This window comes from Misgurnus anguillicaudatus, chromosome 14 (assembly GCF_027580225.2).
Source record: "Misgurnus anguillicaudatus chromosome 14, ASM2758022v2, whole genome shotgun sequence".
NCBI classification, from domain to species: Eukaryota; Metazoa; Chordata; class Actinopteri; order Cypriniformes; family Cobitidae; genus Misgurnus; species Misgurnus anguillicaudatus.
Window position 1 is genome coordinate 19,217,094 of NC_073350.2, and position 15,278 is coordinate 19,232,371.

Below are 15,278 nucleotides of genomic sequence, written 5' to 3' on the forward strand. Positions count from 1 at the left end.
CAAAACATTTAACATTGCATCTAATTGTTGTGGTTAACAAGAGGAAAAAACTGTGGAAAAAGTGAAACAATGAGCCGGTTACAAAACAAAAAGCTAAATAAAAACTGTACACAGTGATCAGCAGTCATAAGATGCTTATTCAGAGAGTGGTTTTGTGAGATAAACAGGAATAGTTTCATAAATATGCAAAGAGGGTTAGTTTGTCATATTCACATTACTATAAAAACGAACAATCGCAAAACCACAAAGATAGATATGAGGGATGATACCACACCAAACGATGACTATAGCATTTTGGTAATCCGAACACAAATCTTACTGCTGAGACAGAACAAAGGTCAATCTTAATGAATATTATAATGTATCTCTCCAGCATGGTTCAGGTATACAGAACCTGAAAAAGACCTCAAGCTTCCATATGGGTATTTTAGTGACCATATGCATGTAAGCAACACATGCAAAGTTCCTGTATATTTTGATTCACAGGCCCTCCATTACGTTCAAATAGCTGTCAAAGAGACGAATGCTTCTCACCTCAGCCACAGTTTGTGCAGAAGAAAAAAAACCACCAGTTTGCATCATGGGTTTTGCTTGCCCCACTATACTTCACTCTCGAACATGTGAAATACACCCAGAAAATGTTTGCATGCATATTTGGGGTTAGTAATGGAACAGGTTAGCTCATTCATGCTTATATCATTCAATTAATGACAGCTAATGAAATTCCATGTAGGTCTTCCATACCTGTTTCTGATAAAAAGATGTACTGATGGGAATACAGGATGACTGAGAAGTTCAATGTTCAACAGAAGAAATAGCAGTTTTATAGCAAAATAGAAAGGGGGCCTATAATAGGCCCAGTTTATTGAAATAGTCCAAATCTAAATATGTTATTTCACATTAAAGGTGCAGTGTGTAAATTTTAGTGCCATTTAGTGGTGAGGTTGCGAATTGCAACAAACGACTTAGTCCACTGCTCACCCCTCACTTTTGAAACACATAGAGAAGCTACAGTAAACATATCATCGTCGGAGACAACTTAGTAAAAAAAAATTGTCCGTTAAGGGCTTCTGTAGAAAAATGGCAGCACAAAATGGCGACTTCCATGTAAGGGGACCCTCGGTGTATGTAGATAAAAAGGTCCCGTTCTAAGGTAATAAACACAAAACGGTTCATTATGAAAGGTCTTTATACACGCCTGATAATATAGTTTTGTATATTATTTTGCATTTCTGTCAAGAGATCCTTCTAAAAATGACACACTGCACCTTTAAAGGGATCATTTTGTCTATTATTTGAGTGTAAAATGCCCAGCGTAGGGTCAAAAAAGGGACAAGCTCAGCATCTGGGTTGAAATTAACCCAGAACATGTTTATATTTGAGCCATTCATTTGGTACCATGACTTATTTCCGTTAGTAAATTACATTGGAGTCATTATACAACATTGCTCAGTCGGAAGTCATTTGAAAAATGTGGTTTCACTGATATTTCTCAATATTTTTCTTCAAGATACATTACGGTTTCACTGAGTGTGGGTATTTTGAATGATAAGTTCATGCAAAAATGTGTCATCATCTACTCACCCTCATGTCCTTTAATTAGTTCCGTTCAATTTTCTTTTATTCATAAATCAAACAAAAAAAACCTACGTTTTAGATGTTTATGCTGCTGTTTTCTACACAAGTTGAGACAATCCGTCAAATAAGGTTGAAAATGATAAAATTCCCAATTCTGGGTCTTCCTATGATATGACCGACTCCTCCTTACTGAGGAGTCTGAGTCCAATTCCACAAGGAGAGAGTTAATCAATGACATTCCGGCTTCCATGCTTTCATTCCTAGGTAACACCCACTCGTAGGCTATAAATGTCCCATCCCCTTAGTTTCACAAGTAGTCATCTCGGAAAAACGGAACGTGTTAGAGATGTATCCTGTTATATCCATGAGAAGAAATCCTACATGTTTAGAAGTACAGCACATGAAAGTGAGTAAATGATTGGTTATTCCTTATATACAAGTGTTAGGTAGCATTCTTCATTATTTAACATTTTTTTTAGTTAGTGCTTTGAATTTTCTGTACAGTGGAGGGTCAGAGATTAGATCTTATGGCTTTGACTGGCACTGTTTAATGAAATGTTTATTATGTAAACAGGTAAGCTGGAAAATTTTAAGCATTATCATAAATGTCTCTTAAAGTATGATTTTACTCTAAAATGTAATCTTTGGTAAAGCTTTAAGACTTTTAAGAGCCAATGTTTATAAAATGAGTTACAGAAGTACAGTTTTAAACCAGCACAAGGGTATATAAGGGTATATTAGTAAATAATGATATGACTTTGATATTTAGGTGAGCTTATCTTTAAAAAACAGTAATAATGAAAGATTTTGCAGCAGTCATTTATAGCATTTTTCATTAGAGTTGTTCAATTGGTGATTCCGGCATTTTTCCCGCAATGTAAATGCAGTTTTCTGACACATAACCTATACAATTCGATGAAGCCAGGAGTAAATGCGAAAGATGTCTGTGGTTCACAAACCAGGGAGCTGTTTGTCACCTAAAACCACACTGGACCCCTTCTACAGTCATTTCTGTATTTATGAGCTATCACCTGTCTGAGAAAATGCCAGTAAAATTCAAACTATACAACATATACTGTATGTATATTGTATAAGTCTGTAATTGATCTATTATATGATATTATATAGTATATGATCCAAATATTATGAATTATGAAGTCAATCTAAATAGAGAGAATGATGAACTATTGTGAATCTCAGCAAACCTCATTTTAGTTTCTTAACCTGATGGCATAGAAAACAGAAAAACAGCTGAAGTAATTGATCCATCAATGAAAATTTCCTAAACCACTTCTTCATTCCAAAAACAGCAGTATCATGAACGAACAAGGTGATGATGACACAGGCTGAGAAATAAGATTGACGGTAAGTGTCAACCCCCATGCACCACAGGAAGGACGTTAGGGATTTCTTAAAATGGGGTATAAAATAACGGCACCCCAGGGTGTCATCTGTACAACTCCCCAGGGGCTCAACTCAATATCAAGAAAAGGGTTAACCCTCAAAGAAGAAGAAGAATAAAGAAGAATGAATTTCTCTGGAGTCATCCTTTCTGCTGTGCTCGTGCTTCTGCTTTCTTTGACTGCTCAGTGCAGGAAAATCGACTGCAAGTCTGTATGCTGCACATTTGTGGAGGGCTTTCCTGCCAGGCTGAAGGAGCTCCGTTCATCATATAAAGAAATACTGAAATTTTATGTAAGTATATTTTGACCTCATCTTCACCTCACATACCATACAGCATGAACAAGTTTGTGCCAGTTGCTTTCATGAGGTCTCCCTCTAATGGATTTGTTTAATATTGGTTTTATCCAGGACTCTAATGACGATAACGACGCTTTGATAGACGGCACTGTGCAACATAACATCAATGTAAGTCATGCACTGTATCTATGCACTTTATCAATATTAAATGAGTAACAGCAGAAGCAATCATAGTGAAACTGGAGGTTGCAACGACGTGCAAGCCAAACTTAACATCCTGCGCTGCAATGCGCCACGACGCGAAGCGAATATAAAGAACGTGTATTTGTGATTCACAGGGTCCTTACGGATGTCACGTCGTGGACGAGATCCTGCGCTTTTATTTGGACACGGTCCTGCCGACAGCTGTGAAGAAGAACCGCGCGCACACCAAAACGCATATTGACTCCATCGGAAATATTTTCCAGAGTCTCCAAAGGGACATGGTGAAATGCGTAAGTGTACACATTAAAACATATAGATGAGGTCAGCTGGAGTAAATCTAAAGATAGACCCTGCTGAATAACGCATGGGTTTTAATGGTACTCTACTGGAAATGTTTTTAGTTATTCTATTAATCTAATAATCAAAACGACTGGAATACTACTACTTTGTAATGGTTTTATCGATAAACAGCTGATGGTTCAAATTGCCATTTGTATGGAAATCATTACAATTTGTATTATTTGAATGTTAGTATTAAAAAAACTGCAATGCACTGATAATTTGTGCTGCGAAGGCAATTTTTAAAATAAAGTTGGCATGTTGGAGATGTCGCAATAGTGCGTTGTTGCGTAATGACAGTGAGTCAAAGCAGTTGTTTTTGCAAACTATTAAATAACACGCATATGTTTGTGTTTCAGAGAAAGCATTTTTCTTGCCAAAAGCCCTTTGAGATCACCAGCTTTAAGAACTCGTATGAAAAGGTAGGTGCCTTGTTATTTATCAAACATCAAGTTGATGCCATATGATGATGTCATTTTTGATGTTACGTGATAAAAACTACTACTCTAAAATTAAGTGTTTGTGTAATTCACATATGATATGCTTGAAAAGCTATTTCAAATGTTGACACATTTGTATTCTTTTATTTTTTTAGATGGCAGATACAGGCGTTAACAAAGCCATGGGAGAGCTTGATTTGCTGTTTATGTACATTGAACAATTTGTAGCATCAAAGAGAGGCATGCACTAATACACTCTTAAATGAAATGTTTTAAGCGGATTCTTTTAAAAGAGTTATAATTTCTGGTTCTCCAAAGGACCTTTTCTAGTTAAAGTTTCTACCTTTTTATAGCCCATACATCCGTTTTCCACTACAAAGAATCTTTTGTGCACCAGAAATGGTCGTTTTTTTATGTAATAGGTTTTTTAAGAGTGTATATCTCAGTGTGGATTGGAGGGTGGGCATGATGACTTCAGTCAAACTCTGAAAGCAATTGGCAGGACAATATTTAATTCTTCTTTAACTTATTATTTTCTGCATCTTACTACATGTTGATGCACTTCAGTGTCTGCCTCTATTGCCTTCAGGAGTTCTGGAAAATGTCATATTACTTGTATTTTAGTTTTCTGAAACTGTTACATGTTATCTAAGTCACATTGACTTTGTATTTTGCCGTATGGAATACTTGAAAACTATTTATGTGTTTATAAACTTAATTATTTATTTTATTTTGTTTTAAACATTTTATAAATGTAACATTTTTGCCTATGCTTATATGTAATTGTTTACAAAATATATAATAAATTATTTCGAATAAACGAACAAAGATTTCCTTTTTTGGTAAATGTGGTTTGGCTGTCTTCCAGCTGCTGGTCTACTTCTACGTCCTACATTCTTAAGATGTTGGACAAATGCAAAATCTATTATTTAAAGTGACAAATGCCGTTCCTGTTGGCATATCATTTAACACCCATACATAGGATGTGTCAAAATGAGCAAGTAAGGGTTTTTTAAAACAAGCACTGTGCTAACCTCAAAACTGACCTAAATAGAGCAGTTACCAGCAACAGTGCAGTCAACTCTTTACTGTAATTGCAGCGATGCATGTCTCACCCTAATGAGATTAACTGGGTGACAGCTAACCGGCCGTAGCGCTTTAAACCTGCAGCTGTGGCGTTAACATCTGACATAGCAAAAACTGTATGGGAACAAGCTAGTTTCAGTTGTCATAAAGTGCTAAGCAAGCCCTGGGTTGGTTTGCTGGTTGCAACTGAAATTGAAAGCTCTTTGCACAACTATAAAGTCTTATATACATTTACAAAGATTTACCAACATCAGTCATAGGCACAAATGAGACAAACAAGCAAGTGTTTAATGACTAAGGTGCTTATTTTTAGTGGAAAGTGAATCCAATGTTGTGCCCTCTTCTGCCATCATCTCTCATCCAGAAACCATGCATGCATGGGCCACCTGAATCTGTAGTGTTTGCATTGTATCATTGTGACACTGCCTGTGAAATCCAGGCTCAAGTCTTAATATCTAATGATGATTAGGAGCATCAAAGTTTGATTTCATTCATTATACAGTAAAATCACAAAAAAGTTTTTTTTTAATATTGTGGTATTATTAACAAATGACTTATCTGTGAGCTTCATTATTTAAAAAAAATTAGTGTGTGCTCATAATCTTTAAGAAAAAATGCAAATCTCCTCCCCTCCTCAAAACGATCTCTCTTCACTTCCGTTCATATGGTATGGCAGGTGGGCGGGGTCCGGGAGAAGATCGCAGCGATTAGCAATTAGCAACATGACCTAACTTCAAACGATCCAATCAGATCTCGATGGACAAATTCAAATCCAGCCCTGCCTTATTTCATTTCAGAAACCGTTTCATTCAGATATACTTCACCACGGGGAAAATAAGGCAATCACTACTTCCGTTTCATGGCGACTTTAAGTCTAAAAATGACCAAACACATGATCAGGAAAATAATTGCATACCGGTACTATATTAGCATCAACAAGCAAACAATATCATTTTGGCTTCTTCGGCTATTATAAAACAAGGATTACCAGAATTGACAACAAGGGTCAATTACCAGCTGAAGGTAAAACTAATCATGCAAAGTTCAGACTGCACGATTTTAGCACAGATTTTTACTCACCGAGAGGTTTGAGAAACCGCCAACAAATGCCCGAATCACAGGCAAAGCGGTGCTTGTTCACGTTAGTGACAATAAAACAGTGTGAACAATCAAAGACACGATCTGAGAGAATCGCCAACAAGTCGATTCAAAATCAGGCCGTGTGAAATGTCTACTGACTGAAAATATCACCAATGACCTACAGCCAATGAGAGCAACATACAGGGCAGCTGGAAGTTCGTGGAGGAGTCTCCCCAACCATTTCCTCCTTTATAAACTTCTTTTCACTGCAAATGAAAAATATTATTGAAAAATACTGCACAAGGCAATGTGCCACAATATATCACAAGCTATACAACTAAACTAAAAGGTATACTGATAAGCAAAAATGTTGTCCAACTTCTCTAACTAACTATACACAAAACCAAAAAAAAGAAAATCTTAAATACCTACGCAATCTTCAGTGGCTTACTCAGCTCGAGGCCTCGCACGCGCCCCCTCCTGAGATTTTCATCAAAAATATAATAAACAGTCGACTAAACAAAGGCACAGACATCCATGGTTGCCTACCGGAATACTTACCAAAATGTTGTAGCTTTTAAATGTTCAGCAATTTACACTAAACACTGAAGTCTGACTTAAAGCAACACTATGTAGTTTCCATGTAAAAATGACTTACAGCTCCCCCATGTGGTTGAAAAGCGCAACAGTGCCTGGTATCAGACACTCTTCTGCAGGCAGGGGGAGGGGCGGGGCTGGGTTTCCTTCCCTCCACCGCCACTTTCAGAGTGTGCTTGTAGCAGCTAGGAGGCTGCTCAGGTTGCAACGACAGTACAATTTGTCCAGTTAAAAGTTGTTCTATCACTGAAATAATTTTAGAGACATTATTTAAAGGAACAGTATGTAGGATTGTGGCCAAAACTGGTATTGCAATAACAAAACTTGTGGCTAAAACTGGTACTGCAATCACCCAAATGGCAGCCAATACACAACATGACAACATAAACATCAGTTGAGGGCTGCAACTCCACTTTTTAAAAGACAATATCTTGGCCAGACCACTGTTGTCATTGATATAAATATTTGAAATGAAAATGATTTCATAATGTCTAGTGACATATCAGGACCATTTTATGATTAATTGATATAAATTTCTTACATACTGTTCCTTTAAAGGTAAAAAACTACATAGTGTTGCTTTAATCAAATTATTAATCCCGGACGAGCCCCCACTATGTTTCAGGCAGTTGGACACCACCCTTAAAGGACAAGTTCGGTATTTTACACTTAAAGCCCTGTTTTCAGATTGTTGATGATGAAATAAACGGTTTTGACTGAAATTTGGACATATGATGCTGGCCCGAGAATTTTCGGGTGTTTGTTTTATCACTCCTCACCTCTACAATGGCTGCATAGGTGCACTGGAACAATCCTTCCTAAAATGCATTAAACTTTAGAAGTGCGCTCAAACACATGTATAGGAAAAAAATATCAGATGTGGGGGACATAACAGTGCACATGTAATTTGTGTGACAAGCTTCTTGCGGGCTACTATTTTTAATAATAATCCCATTACGTCTCACAGCAGTGACCGAATGCTACCCCAGATAGTCATGCAGTGTGAAAAGATCTGTGACTCATCTACTTTGAAAATCGTGCAGTCTGAACTCAGCATTAGGATGACTTCTTGTTATGAATCTTTTCTTCAGTGATTCTGTTTATTAACGGGGGTTCATCATTAAAGTCGCAATAAAAAAGAAATGAAAAACTGTCGTTTGTTTTGGAATATTGTGGTATTTTTTTTTACAAATTATTTATCTGTGAGCTTCATTATTTTTCAATCATGTGCCCTCATTATCTTTAATCAAAAACTCAAATCTCCTCCCCTCCTCAAAATGATCTCTCTTTACTTCCAGTCATATGGTATGGCAGGTGGACGGGGTCTGAGAAGGTTCCCAGCAATTAGCAAATAGCAACATGACCCAATAGAGGGAATGTACACGATGTCACCTTCAGCAAACGTGCCTGTGGTTAACTTACGCCCACTGAGTGGCAAAAGCCAGAATAGCAGAATTTGTGTACAGTGTGAAATCAGCGAAATGCCAATGCGGTTGACCAGCTGCTAGGGTCACTGTCAAGTCCAACTAAATTTAAGTTTTGCTGATAATTGTCAGGTACTGACATTTTCGTGGCCGCTTCTAGAACAGCCAGCCATTTTGCTAAATGTTTTGCCACTCAACAGGGCGAGCTCCGGCGTGGTCACGTGGAAAAGTGACATCAATGCATACCCTCTATTTCGAACAGTCCAATTAGTTCTAGATATCACTCTGGAAAGATTGTGCTCAATAGCACTAAAGGCTCGTAATCATGGGGGAGCCTTTTTTTGGTGCTAAGCAGCACCTGTGAAGAACCATCCGGGGCGGGGGTGATATAGCACCAGATATGGTTCTATATAGCACAATATGGTTCTACACAGGTGCTGTGTGGCACTTGAAGTGGTTCCCCTATGATTACAAGCCAGTGAATCACTTTTAGTGCTATTTAGCACCATTTGTTTTTAGAGTGTACACGAATTCAAGTCCAGCCCTATCTTTTTTTCATTTCAGAAGCCGTTTCACTCGGATATACATCCCAATTGGGAAAATAAGCCAATCGCCAATTCAGTTTCATGGCGACTTTAATGTTTACTTCATTATCTCACTAACTGTTTTAACAGTAATCTTCAAGCTATGAGATTAAATATATAATAAGACCGGGGCTTTTGCTGTGTGCATAACTTGAAACTAACAGTTCCATATGTACGTGACGTATGCATATATGTATATGTAGAAGGGCTTCCCCAGCTCAGTCGCATTTCCCCGCAATATTTGTTTCCTTGTCAATGTCGGCCCTGGCTTGCTCATTGGGGGATTTGTAAGGTGGTATTTCTTTGTAAAGCATTATTTCAAATAAACTGAAAACATGTACGAATGAGTTTTTAGTCTTTCCACCAACCACTCATCCGTATACACCGGATTGTGGGATTTTACAGGTAATAGAAGATATACCTTTGATGTCTTCATAAGCCACCTTAGCGGAAAGGATGTTACATAAACCCTTTATAGCCTTTCTATCTCCGCACGCTGTCAGAAAGAATGATGACAATATGTACACTACACTCCAAGAAAGATGTGTTCATTTTTACACATGCCTTTAACAGATTACGTGTCATTTTAACGCATTATGAGTCATTTTGTGTTAAAATAAAAAACACAAAGTAAAAGTAACACAAAATGTGTTGTTCCAATAATAACACAGATGTGTGGATTCTGGGACAATGCATTTAGTGTGTTGTCCCTAAAGTAACACTGATGAGTTGTTTTTTTTAAACAACTTCACTTTTTTGAAAATATGCTCATTTTCCAGCTCCCCTAGTTAAACATTTGATATTTACCGTTTTGGAATCCATTCAGCTGATCTCCGGGTCTGGGCTACCACTTTTAGCATAGCTTAGCATAATCCATTGAATCGGATTAAACCATTAGCATCGTGCTAAAAAATAACAATAGGGTTTTGATTTCCTATTTAAAACTTGACTCTTTTGTAGATACATTGTGTACTAAGACAAATGGAAAATTAAAAGTTGCGTTTTTCTACTGCCGATATGGCTAGGAACTATACTCTCATTCCGGCGTAATAATCAATGACTTTGCTGCCGTAGCATGGCTGCGGCAGGCGTAGTGATGTTGCGCAGTGCCGAAAGTAGTCCCCTTGGTTACTTTCAATAGCAGGGGACTATTTTCAGGCGCTGCGTGGTGTCATTGCGCCTCCTGCAGCCATGGTACGGCGGCGAAGTTCTTGATTATTACGCCAGAATGAGAGTATAGTTCCTAGCCATATCTGCCTAGAAAATCGCACAAAATGGCACCAAATATATAGATATATAGACATATTAGGACTTTTTTGAATGACCTCTGTGCATGAAATGTGCTATACAAAAACTTGTCTTGCCTTGTTGCCCTATTTTGCGCAAATGTGTGCACAAACAAGAACCATTCACAATGTTGTGTATCCTGACAAAACATTGAGCAACATCGAAAGAGGAAATTAAAACAAGTCCCTTGAAAGCCAACTGATAGGGTCAGGTCTCACAGGACCTTGTACAATAGGTTGAGGTTCATTGATGTCTAAGGTACAGAACTGATATATTGATGCAGGAATGAGGCAAACTTTCTAAAGCCACTGGTGTCACTTCCTTAAAGTCTAGGGATGTACGAGTCTGAATAAATCTTAACATTACAAATCTGTACATTCAAAGAATTTGAACAGTTGGTACTTAACAGAAAAGCAGAACCTAAACTGACACTATTCAAAAGAAAAGTGAAACAAATGGTAATTATATACTACTCCAGGACAGTATACTGCAAACACAATATATTAGGCGGCCGTGTGCTTTTCAACCCATGGTTGGATCAAAAATGGACAAACCCAACAGTTTGGATAAATTAACCTCGAAAACATGCATATTTGGCACAACCATGGGATAAAATAACACATTGCATCTGAATACAAGAAAAACCTAGACTATGACTATTTCGTTTCTTACATTAATAAGTAGTAGAAAACATACAATATGAAAATCTGTACATTCAGTGCTCATTCTGGTTATCGCACTTTCAAGTGATGTTATAACTGGATGTGGCATCATTCACTTATTTTGTAAAACGTTAGTTGGTTAAGACATTTTCAGACAAATTTCCTAGACAGTAAAACTTCATGGTCTTGCTCAAACTTCTTTAGTAAGCTGGCAGTCACTTACTCTTAATAGGCATTACATCTGTTATCTGTAAGAACGTCAGAGGCTGGCACATTAGGGTCTGCACAGACAAGGCTTAGCTAAAGCCGCACAGAAAAGCTGGGTTTAAGTTCTTATGAAGTTGTGATGTGAACAAGAAAAGATCCGAGATCACTTCAGTTCTGAAGAGGACCAAAAAAGAACTGGGTCCTCTTGAGTTTACGCATGTCACTTGTATTAACAAAGTCTGGTTCATTTGGAAATATTGCTTTGTAAATGCGAACCGAACATGAAATAGCAACATTGTAGCCATTTAACCCTCGGTTTCGGAACAAAGCAATCGATCTACAGGTCTGAAAACAAGGCAAGTTGCGTCTTAGTCTAGAATTAGCCTTGAGCATCGTCTGTGAAACTGGGGTATAGAAGTATAAATATCTGGTAAAGATCTGGAATACTGGTGTGTAAGGTCTTATGTTACGTACACACCAAACGCGGGGCATCGCGTTACTCGCTCTCTGGATTTAACTCATGTCATGCTAATTTTTTGCTCGAGTTGAATATTTTCAACTTGGGCGAAGACGCGTTTGAGGCAAATGGCGCGTGTTGTCGCAGCAGACGCACCGCCCATATCTGATCGCGTCTTTGCATTGACTTTGTATACAATCTACTCGCGCAAATCGTTGAACTCGCGTCTAGTGTAAACCCCCAGTAAGAAAGAGCTGCTTTACATACATTCTAAATCAAAAACGTCTTGCAGACATCTATATGACATATTTTAGGAAATGTCTCAGAGACCCCTGCTAAAAAAACAATAAAACCATTACAAAAAATTCTTATTGGTTCTAATGGAATATGGCCCAAAACACACTACAGTGTATTGGTTTTTGGTGGTCTCTAATGGTATGTATTGGTTCTATGTATTGGTTCTAATGGAATATTGCCCAAAACACACTGCAGTGTAGTGGTAAAAGCTAATGGTTCCTTTTGGTATTTTAATGGAAACCATAAGAATTTTCTGTAATGGTTTTATTGTTTTTTTCAGCAGGGACGTATTGCAGATGATCAAACAATCTAAATAATACAGATCTTGCAGATGAAAACCCAGACATCAAATAGACGTCTCCGAGATGTATGTGTACTATCAGGGTCAATTCAAAGCTCTGCATTAGGAAGTATAAGATTTTAAGAAACTTTGAAAAAAACTAAACATGTATTTCACACCAAGGGATCAGGGTGTTAGGTGGTTAGCATGGCCCAGTTAGCCTATTCCACTAAACTGTTAGAAATTTTTTGTACCACAGCTGTCACTAGGACAGTACTCTTTAAACAGTCCTAATATGTATGATTTGGTACAGGTATGTATGTATTTGATACAAATATGTACCTTTGAAATACTAATGTGAACTCTTTGGGTCCACAGCTGTACTTTTTTAAAGAGTACCGCCCCAGTTACAGATGGAATACATATTTTGATCTTTTTTTCTGACAGTTTAGATGCTGTAATGTGTTACGCCCCATTAAGACAGCCAGCAATTAGCAGTAGCAAAGGGACATGATTTCTTTAACTTTAATGGAAGCTTGGCAACTTCATGACTGTTGGCGACAGGAAGTGGGCTTAGCAACAAAGTTGAAAAAAGTTTAGCGACTTTTAAATGAGAGCAAAGCAGTGGAGTTTACTTCATCGGTCTCGCGTCAGTTACTGGAGTGGACAGTAATCATTTATGACAACCAGATTTAGAAACGCCCCCTAATGACCTCATTAAAAGAGATGGGTGACACACAGCAAGGAGGTCACTGGTGGTCTGATCCAGGTGTGTAAATTATTTCGATTGTATTTTAAAAAAATTAAAACAATAAATCTATTATTGAATATTTATTTTCTATAGAGGGTATGCACGTGACATCACCTTCGGCGAAAGTGCCTGCGGTTACGCCCACTGAGTGGCAAAAGAGGGAACGGTAGAATTTGTGTACCGTGTGAAATCAGCAGAAACACTGGGAAAACGGGTCTAAATGGGAAACAGCTGTTGTGCGATAGACTGGACTAAGAGATTAAACAAGAATTCGGAGCTATCGTTTTACAGACTGCCATGCTAACGTCCACAGACCACAGGTGGGTTGACAAGTTGCTAGGGTTTTACTTTCTACTTAAAAGTATTTTGTCAAATATTTGTATTTTATCCATCTTTTTCTTTGGAAAACATACATTCCAAAGAATATTATCATTGTTTTTATTCTATTACATTTCATAAAATACAAGTTTTTGTTTTACATTTAATATTTAAGTACATTAACTGAAGTAAAAGCACACAATTTTAATGTAATTGGGTATTAAATGAATTTTAATATGCAATATTAAAGAATACACAGTATGATTATATGCTTTAGAATGTAGTGAAGTAAAAATTTTCCCAAGACAAACACCCTAATAAAGCACAGATGCTTGGAAAATATACCTAATGTAACTAAGTATTGTCCACCTCTGCTATTAAGTCCAAATTAATTCAATTTAAGCTGATAATAGTCAGTTTTACTGGCGTTTTTGCAGCAGCCGCTATGAAAACCAGCCATTTTGTTGAACGTTTTGCCACTCGACGGGGCGAGTTCCGGCGTGGTCACATGGAAAAGTGACGTCAATGCATACCCTCTATTATATTATAGATTTACTATAGATTTACCAGTTTTACTAGCTGCTTATCTTAGTCTCAAATTTCACCTTTAAAAAAGCTGGTATATCTCCAAAAAATTGTGGTTAAATTGACCATCACAATTTATCAAAATATTTGTTGTTTTAACTTAAAGTAAATGTTCATACTTCTTTAAACTTTTATTAATTCAACAATGTTGACATTTTTAACTAAAAATGTTAAGGCACCACAAACACTCTTTAAGTTTAAACAGCTACCACTAACAAATTTTTATATTTGAAAAATCTAGAATCTTGCTTCATAAAATGGTCTTTAGAAATTACCAGAAATGTACTATGTCGTGTTAAAAACACTGCGGTGGGTGACATCTCTTCTTGCTATAGTGACGCAAGAAAATTACGTTAAATGTCATTTATTCAATCAATAGTGTGTAATCATACATTCAGTGTGTGTTGGGGGTAAAGAGGGGGAGACGTGGGGGTGTAATTTAGGTACAGAAATGGTATTTTCCCTCCGTAGTATACGAAGAACCAAGATGAATAATTTCTTATACATTGACATGAGTCAGCTCGCTAGAATCTAATGAGCTGTTCACATTTTTTCACATTTACTAAGAAACGTTGTGGGGGCATTCACGAACACATTGCAACACACTGCCTTATGCAATATACAGTTTTCTGGATGATCTGCACTATCCTATCCCTATCGTGTTTATGTATATAAATATATATTAATCCCTCTCAAGGGTTTTTGTCCTCCTAAGAGTTTTCCCACAGGGTTTTTCATCCCCGGAAGTGTCAGCCAACATTGGCTTAACTTAGCACTTTATTGTATACGTTACATTGTTACTACGCTCGCTTGTACTGTTTATTCTTAACCGCTGTTGTCGTCTTATATTATCTATAGATTATTCTGTGTTTTTCCCTACATCTATTCATGTAAAGCTGCTTTGAAACAATTAACAATTGTGAAAAGCGCTACATAATTAAAATTGAATTGAATATTTTAATATATTATAGAATTAAATTTAATATAAATTAAATTAATTCACAAAAATAACCTTAAAAAAATGAAGATGCACATCAATCAAAAAATAGAAAAACAAAACAAAAAAACTATTGTTTAAATGTAGCTTAAATAAATTGATTGCAATCACACTCTTAAAAAAAGATGTTAATTTTTTACACAATTTTACAGTAATTTTGTGTTGATTTTGTGTTAAAATATAACACAAGTTGTGTTAAAAGTAACACAAAATGTGTTGTTGTTTTAATAACAACACAGAGATGGGTGGATTCTGGGACAATGGATGTAGTGTGTTTTAACACATTCGTTCTAAGAGTGTACCTTAAAAAAATTTAGTAAATTGAATGAATCATTTTTTTTCAGTGTATCTGGTTCATTTCTTGGAGCATGTAAACAAACATACTTAAACAACAGAGAGACAGA

The 15,278-nt window shown here is 36.8% G+C and overlaps 1 protein-coding gene across 4 annotated transcripts; it reads left to right on the forward strand.

The window, feature by feature from the left end:
* Nucleotides 1–1,897: 1,897 nt before the first annotated feature.
* Nucleotides 1,898–5,092, forward strand: il10 (interleukin 10). 4 transcript variants are annotated; one of them, XM_055185187.2, is made up of 7 exons: nucleotides 1,898–1,984; nucleotides 2,889–2,943; nucleotides 3,022–3,273; nucleotides 3,391–3,447; nucleotides 3,618–3,773; nucleotides 4,182–4,244; nucleotides 4,418–5,092. In XM_055185187.2, the coding sequence occupies exons 3-7, from the start codon at nucleotides 3,106–3,108 to the stop codon at nucleotides 4,511–4,513; spliced, it is 540 nt and encodes a 179-aa protein (XP_055041162.2). In that variant the 5' UTR covers nucleotides 1,898–1,984; nucleotides 2,889–2,943; nucleotides 3,022–3,105; the 3' UTR covers nucleotides 4,514–5,092. The 4 variants fall into 4 exon arrangements, with proteins under 4 accessions (XP_055041162.2, XP_055041164.2, XP_055041163.2 ...); XM_055185189.2 differs by having other exon boundaries at nucleotides 1,911–1,984; nucleotides 3,046–3,273; XM_055185188.2 differs by lacking the exon at nucleotides 1,898–1,984 and having other exon boundaries at nucleotides 2,280–2,943.
* Nucleotides 5,093–15,278: the final 10,186 nt, after the last annotated feature.